At 35.6% G+C, this 10,093-nt stretch overlaps 1 protein-coding gene across 1 annotated transcript in view; it reads right to left on the bottom strand.

The window, feature by feature from the left end:
* Positions 1-4,870, bottom strand: part of LOC123246576 (T-complex protein 1 subunit delta-like) — a 52,366-nt gene extending 47,496 nt beyond the window's left edge. Inside the window, 2 exon segments of the mRNA XM_044675419.1 lie at positions 3,938-4,168; positions 4,171-4,870. Of these exon segments, the coding sequence (XP_044531354.1) occupies positions 3,938-4,168; positions 4,171-4,870 (931 nt within the window).
* Between the last annotated feature and the right edge of the window lie 5,223 nt (positions 4,871-10,093).

Raw genomic sequence — 10,093 nt, forward strand, 5'->3', positions numbered from 1 at the left:
CAACAAGTCTGTGTGATTTTATCAGAAATCGAGTGTACCTACTAATTACACTAACAAAGTTGTACCTCCCAAATTTAAATCTTCTCTTCTGAAGTTTCATTAAGTGTTCTATAATTTGTTTAGTGGTAAATACCAGTACTGTGTTTTAGGAAGTGTTATATAGTCAGAGCACAGTAGTAGTCAAAACAAAAGTTTTGACAAGTGATATGGAATTGTCTTATAAAAAATTTGTCCCTGTATACAGAAGTGTATCTTGTTTATCTCATACAAGTATTTCAGTCTATTTAGCAGACAAATATTCACCGGTACTTTGGACAGAGAATCCTGTCTTCACTTTTGTTTTTCGATTATTAGTGCCACAGCACAGTGCTTGGCACATAGTAATCGGCAATAAATGCATTTAAACTCTTACTTATTCATTCCTCCTTAAGAAGTTCTTTTTCTCAATAAAATGAAAAAAAGCCTTTTGGTTTATCCATCAATTTCTTGGAAATCTGAGAGTCTCATTAAGTCTGATTACTTATATAACTGCTACAAATGTAAAACTGAGGATGAGATCCTAGACCATAGTCAGAACATATCTTGATCAAGTACAAATTGCTCATAATTTCTCTAATCACTTTAACTGTATACAAGAATTTGAAAAGGTAGCCTTCCCATCTCCACTATGGTTTATTTTCTTAAAGCTCTATGGACCCATTCCTTTTATATTTCCCAATGCCACAGACTTGGATACCTTTTCCCTCTTCCAGGTCACTGAATTGTTTCCCCCCCACCATTTATTTAACTTTTGAATTTTCATTTCCTCCATGAAACCTCGCTAGAGGAAGCTGATGACTTCTAACTTCTAATCTGGAAATCAACTAGTTCCACAGTTTTTCTTCCTTACCTTCATTTCAGTTGTGAATTTTCCCTCCCTCTGCCTACCCTGAATTCCTTGTAGAAACACCTCACTGTGTGGTCTATTTTATTTGCTATAGTATTTTACGTATTGTCTGAATGTTTGATTTTTCTATGTCCTGACCATGTGTGGCCATGTCAGCCTATAATTTTCTTTGTAAGTTTCTAAAGACCAGACAGTAGAACCTTGCATGTCTTTATTCACATGCCTGTCTCAATGATCTGTTCAGGAGAAGGTAAAGAGCACTGGATTAGAGGGAACTGGTTCAAATCCTTGGCTTGCAACTTACTTTCTGATCTCCCACAAGTTAAGTCATTTAAAACCTCTGGGCCTCAATTTCCTTATTTGTAGAATAAAAAGTTTGTACTAGATGGTTTCTAAGTTTCCTTCAAATAGGGACATATGTTCAATAATTTAAAAATATTTAATGATGTTGAAGGTTGGGCAGCTAATTAACTATGGTTCTCTCATACCCTCCTTGTGCTTTCAATATATCCATTTTCATACTCTTCTCATATTTTTACATCTTTTCTTGTTCTATATTAGCCCCAGAACTTGAATTCAATTCAATAAATAATTATTATATATTTTACTCTTTGTTAAAGGCACTGAGAAAAAGTGAAGCAAAATCAGTCAGAGTTGAAGATGCTTACAAATCATTAGAAAATAAGGATAGGATCTGGATATGTGATTTCAATAGATGCGGAAATCTTCAATGTAGTAACTTCCTCTACCAATGTAGAACAGTACTTCCTCTGCAACTTATAGACTTAGAGAGTTGCCTTGACATTAAGATGTTAGGAAGTTTCCAGGGTCACACAGGCTAGATTTGAACCCAAGTCAATCTCTCCCTTTTAAGTGATGCAAGTTATGGTCCTTTCTCTAAAGGACACTACAACCTAGTTATGGAGGCTGAATATATACAAATGAAGTTACTATTTGAAAAGTATCAGATTTTTCTTCCTCTAAACCAATGACATGGCTTTCTATTCACTGTGCTACCATGCTGCCCCTGCCATCAGGATTCTGAAGGAGAGAGAGTTTTTGGCTGAGATGGAGAGAGAACTGGTATCATGTCTTATAAGGTAGTCACTAGGATCTTTTAGAGCCACATTCTAAGTTAATTTTAAAGCATCACTCCATGAGTCTGAGTTACTTACAAATGAATCACTGGAGCCATGGTCATCTTACCAGATTCTCTTAGTCTCCTGACTTTCTTAGATTATATTTAGAAAGTGACAAAAACAACATCATGAGAAGTACAGTTGAATCTTTCATTTACTCACCTATATTTCTCTGTCCTTTTAATATATCATGCCCTATATATTGTTGCTTCATGTTTCTACCTCTATGAAAAATAAAATATTTATCATTCCATGCTCTGTACCTTAGGAAAGGATAAATGTAGATATTTACTAAGTTCTTAGAGTAAAAATTTGAAACAAAAAGGGAGAAAGATGATTTAGCTGAGGGATATACTAAATTATTGGAAGCAACATTTTGCAGTATTGAGCTATTTATAGTTCATATATATGTATGTGTGTGTGAAAAAATCTTTCACTTTTCACATAGTAACATTTCATTTGTGAATGTTTGGCCTCCTTAACTATGTTATAAGGTCCTTGAGTGAAAGGACCATCACTTGCATCATTTGAAAGGGTGAGATAGTGCCATGGTTAGAACTGTACAAATATTTGTTCGTGGATCAAATATAAACTCAACTTAGTTTCCAGAGGAATATTAAATCATAATATAATACTTTGCTTAGGAACATCATCATATTGAATGTAATATTTGGAATTGAAAAGGACCTCAGAAGTCATCTCTTCAACTTCTGTTTAAACCATGAATCCCACCATAGCATGCTCCCAAAGTGGTCATATATACAGTACTCATTAGACTCTCGCCACTTGTAAGTAATCCATTGTTGAATAACTCTAGTTGGGAAGTTGATTTGAAGGTCTCCCACTCCTCTCATTCTAACTCCCTATATTGTCTAAACATAGTTCCTTAGTTCTGTCTTTTAGGATGAAGGGGAATTAAAAAAAACTTTTTAAAGGAAAAAATTGTCTTATTTCCATTCATCCTCATTCTCATGGCATTTTCTCCCGTGAATTTACTTAAATCATTATTATGTTTCACTTCTCTATTTTTTTTCATTTTGCTCCCACGACAGAAAAGAATGAAATTCAGTTTTCTTTTCTCTTCCCAACCCATCTATCAATTTACCTTAAGAAACATTCATTTTGGGAGCCCTTTGCAAAGAAGTGCTGATTTATTTTTTTGCATAATCAATTCTGAAATCTGCTCTTTTATTCATGGATTATATAGTTACATATTCATTATTTATTCTATCTATGTAGCCAATATGAGGTTGAACTTCTGAGAGATAAAGGTTTTATTTTCTCCTTTCTCTATTTAAAGGAATCTCAGAACTCAGTCACTCTCTTCCATATAATTTTCATATGCTAAGTTTTGTATTTTATAGGAAAAGAGCTTATTGTTTTGATTGGTCTCATTATGGGAGATCTGAATTTATGAAAGAGGTGGTATAATGTGGCAGTACATATTCCGTTACTGGAACCACAAAAAATGTCTTCCTCAGCTCCTTTCTATGCATCACTTATCCGTGATGATGATGATGATGATGATGATGATGATGAAGCCAAGAACTAGGAATACAAATACAAGCAACCAAGACAATCCTTGCCCTCAAGTAGTTTACATTCTAATAGAGGGAAACAGCACATAAAGAGAAGGGAGCTAGAAAGTGGGGAGTGGTGTATAGTGATATGTGATATCAAAACCCAGGATCTAAGAGCACAGTTCAGACAGTTCCAATGGGAGGAGATTGGGAAAGATAGCTAGAGCGAGGGCATCAAGGTCTGAAAATAAATGAGAAGTATTCTACTAGAATACTAGAAGTATTCTTCTTTTTAAATTATTAATTTAATTTAATTTTCAGTTTAAATTCATCTTTGCTCTCTTTTCCATGCATACATATTGAGAAGACAAAAAGCAAAACCCATTTCAAACATATAATCACATATATAATGTCATATATAGTCATAAAAATCAAAATAAGGAGTACATTACATCCAGATTTCTTAATCTGCTTCACTAAATTGAGAATATAAGCTCTCTCTTCCTGCAGTACTCTGTCCATTTGAGCATAGTCAGAAACAACTATCTGATTATCCATATCTGTTTTAGGAGCAGATAAACAAAACTGAATGAGACCAATCTTAGTTTTCTCAACTCTGGTTATGCTACTTTCTGAGTTAGGACCAATCCTTCCACAAGTTCACAGTCATCAATTGTCCCACCAAGTTTCTTAAATATTTTAATGTCTCAAAGATCTACACTAGTAGCAGTTGTTGGATCAGTCACTTTCATCATGGCATCTACACTCATTGGAGAAAACAGGCTTGAGTACTGAGATACAACCTTTAAGTTTAGTGAAGTGGTTGCACTATTAAGCAATGTTTCTCTGTCACTCAGTTCCACTGGCTGTGACATTTTGGTTAAGACTTCAACACACTGACCCACAGCTTTTTGGAATGATTCTGAAATGATGGTTGGTTGAATCCCCTTTTGAAGAAGTTTGGCACAGGAATCCAAAAGAGATCCAGCAATGATAACAACAGATGTGCTACCATCACCAGCTTCACTATCTTGTGCTTTGGAGAGTTCCACCAACATTTTGGCTGCTGGATGCAAGACCTGCATTTGTTTCAAAATTGTAGCACCGTCATTGGTAATGGTCACATTGCCTTTTCCATCTTGAACCATTTTGTCCATTCCTTTCAGTCCAAGGCTAGTTCTAATAGCATCTGTAACTGCTTTGGTGGCAGAGATGTTGCTGAAGCAGATCTGGGCTGGTTTGTCTCGATCCTGGTAAGTGCCTCTCCCTTGATTGCCGGACCCTCCAGCAGGCCCTCTGTTTCTGGGACCCATGTTCTCCAGCATAATCAGTCAGTCTTAGCACAGTTCTGGGGTAGCTCAAGAGCCCCAGATGGATGAGAATTGTGTCTGACCCATACACTAACGATGAGCAACCAACACTTCCACCAAGCTTCTAGAAATCCCTCCCAATTTCTTGAACAGCTTCTAATTTTAGTTGCATTTGATTTTGTTTGTGTTCAGTCTTTTTAATTTCATGTAATCATAATTGATCATTTTAACTCTTATGAACTTCTCTATCACTTGTTTGGTCATGAATTCTTCCTCTATCAATAGATCTGACAGCTATTTAAAATCTGCTTATGCTATCACATTTTACATCTAAATCATATTCCCATTTGGAACTTTTCTAGCATTACTATGTGAGATATTGTTATATGACTAGTTTCTGTCATACTATTTTCTAGTTTTCCAATGGTTTTCATCTAATAGTGAGCTCTTTGCCAATAGCTTGGATCTTTGGCTTTATCACATAATCTGTTATCCTGCTCACTTGTTTCTGTACATTTTGTACCTTCTCTAATCTAATGAACCTCTTTATGTCTTATCCAGTACCAAATTGTTTTTGACAATTTTGGCTTTGTAGTATAGTTTGAGATGAAATATTGTTAGGTCCCCTTTTCCCCCTTTTTGATGGTTATTGATTCCTTTGATATTCATGAACTTTTTTTTTCCAGATGAATTTTATAACAATTTTCCCAGATATATAAAGTAATCCTTTGAGAGTTTAATTGTCAGGGCACTAAATAAGTGAGTTAATTTATATAGTGTTATCATTTTTATTATATTGGCTCAGGCTACCTATGAGTAATTAATATTTCCCCCATTATTTAGATCTGTCTTTGGAGAAGTATTTTATAATTGCATTCATATGTAATATGAATTGTGTTCACATATAATTGTGTATGTCTTGGCAGAGAGACTCTAAAGTATTTTATATTTTAATATCATCCTCTTTTTTACCCTTGGTTTTTATATATATACTTTTTACATATCATCCTATACAGTTTGTCACTGTACCCTCTAAGTATACTTCTTCTAACTACCCTGATGATAATAGCAATTTTAAGAGTTACCAATATCATCTTTTCTTATAGAAATACAAATAATTTGAACTTATTGGGTCCCTTAAATAATTTTTTCCTTCTTTCTTAATTACCTTTTGGTGATTCTCTTGAGTTCTGTGTTTGGGCATCAGATTTTCTGTTTAAGTCAGGTCTTTTCTTTAGGAATGTCTGGAAATCTTCTGTTTTATTAAATGATCATACTTTCTCCTGCAAGAATATGGTCAATTTTGCAGGGTAGTTGGTTCTTGGTTGTAGACCCAGTTCCTTGCTTTCTAGAATATCATATGCCATGCCTTCTGGTCCTTCAGTGTGGATGCAGCCAGGTCCTGTGTTATCCTAACTATGGCTCCAATTATAAATTGTTTCTTTTTAGTAGCTTGTAGTATCTTTTCCATGGTCTGGAAGTTCTTGAACTTGTCTATAACAGTCCTGGGCATTGTCAATTGGGGATTTAATACAGGAGGTGATCTGTGTATTCTTTCAATCTCTACTTTATTCTTTTGTTCAAGAATGTCAGGGCAGTTTTCTTGGATAATTTCATGTAGAATGATGTCTAGACTTTTTATTTTGTGAATTTCCAGTAGTCTAATACTTCTTAAATTGTCTCTTCTAGATCTATTTTCCAGGTCCATTGTTTTATCAATGAGGTGCTTCATATTTTCCTCAATTTTTCATTCTTTTGATTTTGTTTTATAGACTCTTGCTGCCTTGTGAAGTATATTCTTGCTCCTCCATTTACTTCTAGTTGTTGGATTCTAATTTTTAAAGACTGAATTTCATCCCTTTCTTTTTGGCCATCCTTCTCCTTCTGGTCTGTTTTTCTTTGTAGGTCATCTTTCACTTTCTTTGCCTTGTTTTCAAGCTGGTCAATTCTGGCTTTCTAGACACTATTTTCTTGATTTAGTTCATGTGCCTCTGTTTCTAGATGACCTATTTTGCTTTATAAGTTCTTTTCCTAATTTTCTTCAGCTTCTCTTAATTATTTTTTGAATTGTGTTTTGAGTTTTTCCAAAGCCTGTGTCCAATTCACTGGAGTTCCTGCATTTTTACTTGGTGTTATGGTGTTATTTGGTCCTCCTCTGTTCTATTTGTTCTTTGTTCATTACTTGGATAGAAGCTGTCTATTGTAATTTCTTTTTTCTTTTTCTGTTTTTTACTCGTATTTTTTTTCCTCCCCCCCCCACCCCTGTCATTGGCTGTATATTCTTGCTCCTCCATTTATTTGCTGGATCTGTGGATTAGGGCTATTCTCTCCTGAAAGGGCTTCTTCTCTGCTCTGCTAGTTAACCAGATTAGGCTGATGGAGTATTAATGAGCCCTGGGACCAGATCTTTCCTAGCTGCCAGCAAAAGCTGAAGGTGAAGACGAAGGTGTGGAGGCTGAAGGTACTTACCCTTGTCCTCCTCTCTAATTTTCTGCCAGATGCTTCTCTGCCAGCTGCCTGGTCAGAGCCCTGAGCTTCCCATGGTAGTATCAAGGTACTCTGTTGCTGTTGTAGTCTTCACTGTGGGATCCTAGTCAGCTGTATTCTTAACTTGGGTCGCAGTACAGTAGGTCAGGGAGGGGTGTTTGAGATTGAGCTTCCCTGCCCTCTGAAAGCTTTTTATCTGCAATATTACTGTGCTGTATTAAGCTAACTGAGCTGATCTGCAGAACTGGATGTGCCCTGGGGCCAAAACCTCTAGAGAAAGAGACCCAAGATGGAGGACTGGTAGCTGAAGGCTGCAACCACACTGCCCTCCTCTCTGCCCCTCTCCTCCAGCTGCCTCCTTGCCAGCTGTGGTTAGAGCCCTGAGTCTTGAGTAGCTGTGGTAGCAAGTCACTCACTCTGTGCTGGAGCCCTTGCCCTGAGATCCCAGCAACCTCCTGAGTCTCAGCACAGAATGTAGGTGAAGGGTCCTGGGACTTTCCTTCTTTCTTTTCCTTAAACCTGAGAATTCAATCTTCTCTGTGTACCTTTTAAGTTGCATTGAGCAGAAGGCTACCCCAGCTCTGTTCTGTGTTTGGATTTAGTTTTGTGTCCCCCTCAAAGCACTTTGTTTTTGATTGGTGTGGAAGGGTTTTCACAGAGAACTCAACTTTCGCTGCTTCTAAGCTGCCATCTTGACTCCACTTCAGTATTTTATATTTTATATTGTCTATAGGTATTTTAAATGGAATTTCTTTCCCTTTCTTTGCTGGATTTTGTTGGTATTATACAGAAATTTGGATGATTTTAATGAGCTTATTTCATCTTGCAATTTTGCTTAAGTTTTTAAATATTTCAATTAGTTTTTTAGTTGAATCTAGGGTTCTCTAAGTAAATTATCATATCATCTATAAAAATGCTGGGTTAGTTTCCTCTCTGCCTATGCTTATTCTTTCAATTTCTTTTTTCTTGTTTTCTTGCTATAGCTAAATTTTCTAGTACAATATTGAATAGTAACAATAAGGATGAATTTTCCCTCTATTTAAAAATTTCTGGATAATTTTATTGCATTATTTTCTGCAGCCTGTATTTCCTTCACCTTGTTTACTTTTTGAACCTATAATCTTTGAATTGCTTTATTTACACAAATCCTATTGTAAATCAAAATAATTTTTTCTATATATTTTTTTTCCTTTTTAAACTCTTAACTTCTGTGTATTGGCTCCTAGGTAGAAGAGTGGTAAGAGTGGGCAATGGGGGTCAAGTGACTTGCCCAGGGTCACACAGCTTGGAAGTGTCTGAGGCCAGATTTGAACCTAGGACCTCCCATCTCTAGACCTGACTCTCAATCCATTGAGCTACCCAGCTGTCCCCTTTTCTATATAGTTTATCTGTTCTTCCAATGCTGTTGTTCTTTAATTCTGCTTTCTAATCTTAAAGCAAGATATTATCTAGGAATTATAGGAGTTATAAGAATATTGATGATAATACATTAGTAATATTATATGAGTATTTTAGAAAACACACATTATTCTTTGTGAGTGAGCATTTTTCAGTGGAAAGAATGTTCTACCTGTAGTTAGAAACCTGATCTAGGCTCTGCCACTTAATTACCTGTCTAATCCTCTGCAAGTCACTCCACCTTTCAAAGCTTCACTTTCCTCATTTGTTAAATTTAGTCAACTAGACATCATCTAAGGACTCAATCATCTCTGAATCTATTAGCCCATAACATAAAAATGATTGAAGGAAAGTGATTGAATATTGATTGAAAACAAGTGACACTTAAATCTATATTTAAATTAAGTGTGGTTAAATTTCTCTGTAGTGTAGAAGAGTCCAAAACTGATCATAATTTTTTAAACAAAAATTTAATTGCCAGGATTTTAAACAACAATATCATTAAAAAAGAAAAATACACCCATCTAATTTGGTTTTTAATTCATTCCCTATCTTCTCCAAAGGTGAAAGGGGTTGTCTTGTTTATAGTTTGTGTATCCTTATGGTTGTGCTCATGAAAAATGAAAATATGCAAAGATAAGCTTATAGAAAAATATTCATAACTGTTATATTTTTTACAGAAAAATTAAGGTAAAAGATAAGAGACACTTAACTAGTCTACTATGTGTCATGAACTGGGCTAAGTTTGGGAGATAAAAAGAAAGGCAGAAGATGTAACAGGAAGTTGGAAGAAACTTGGCAAAGGTCACACAAACAGTGAGTGAGGGATTCTGGATGGGAACTTAGACAGAATGTTAGAAAAAGATGCTAGAAAATGTACTTTTTTTTCCCTAAGAAGACTTTAGGGCAATTTAGTGCTTTAGTGCTTTAACTGTACTAAACTGTTCCTCCTAGCTGTTCCACTATTCTTTTCTTTAACATTATGCAAGTGAGTCATATTCTTTTTTTTAAACCCTTACCTTCATTCTTAGAATCAATACTATGTATTGGTTCCAAGGCAGAAGAGAGGTAAGGGCTAGGCAATGGGGGGTTAAGTGACTTGCCCAGGTTCACATAGCTAGGAAGTGTCTGAGGCCAGATTTGAATCCATGAACTCTCATCTTTGGGCCTGGCTCTCAATTCACTGAGCCACCCAGCTGCCCTCCCAAAGTAAGTTTTATTCTAACAGATTATTATACTTAGCTACCATGCTTCTCTACTTGGCAAGATAATCAAATATTTGTTGCCATGAGGGTTTTTCTGGGTTCTCTTGTCCTTTTTCTTGTGATAACTCTTTCACATTGGTTAAATTAT

The sequence above is a fragment of the Gracilinanus agilis genome, chromosome 4 (genome assembly GCF_016433145.1).
Source record: "Gracilinanus agilis isolate LMUSP501 chromosome 4, AgileGrace, whole genome shotgun sequence".
Lineage (NCBI taxonomy): Eukaryota > Metazoa > Chordata > Mammalia > Didelphimorphia > Didelphidae > Gracilinanus > Gracilinanus agilis.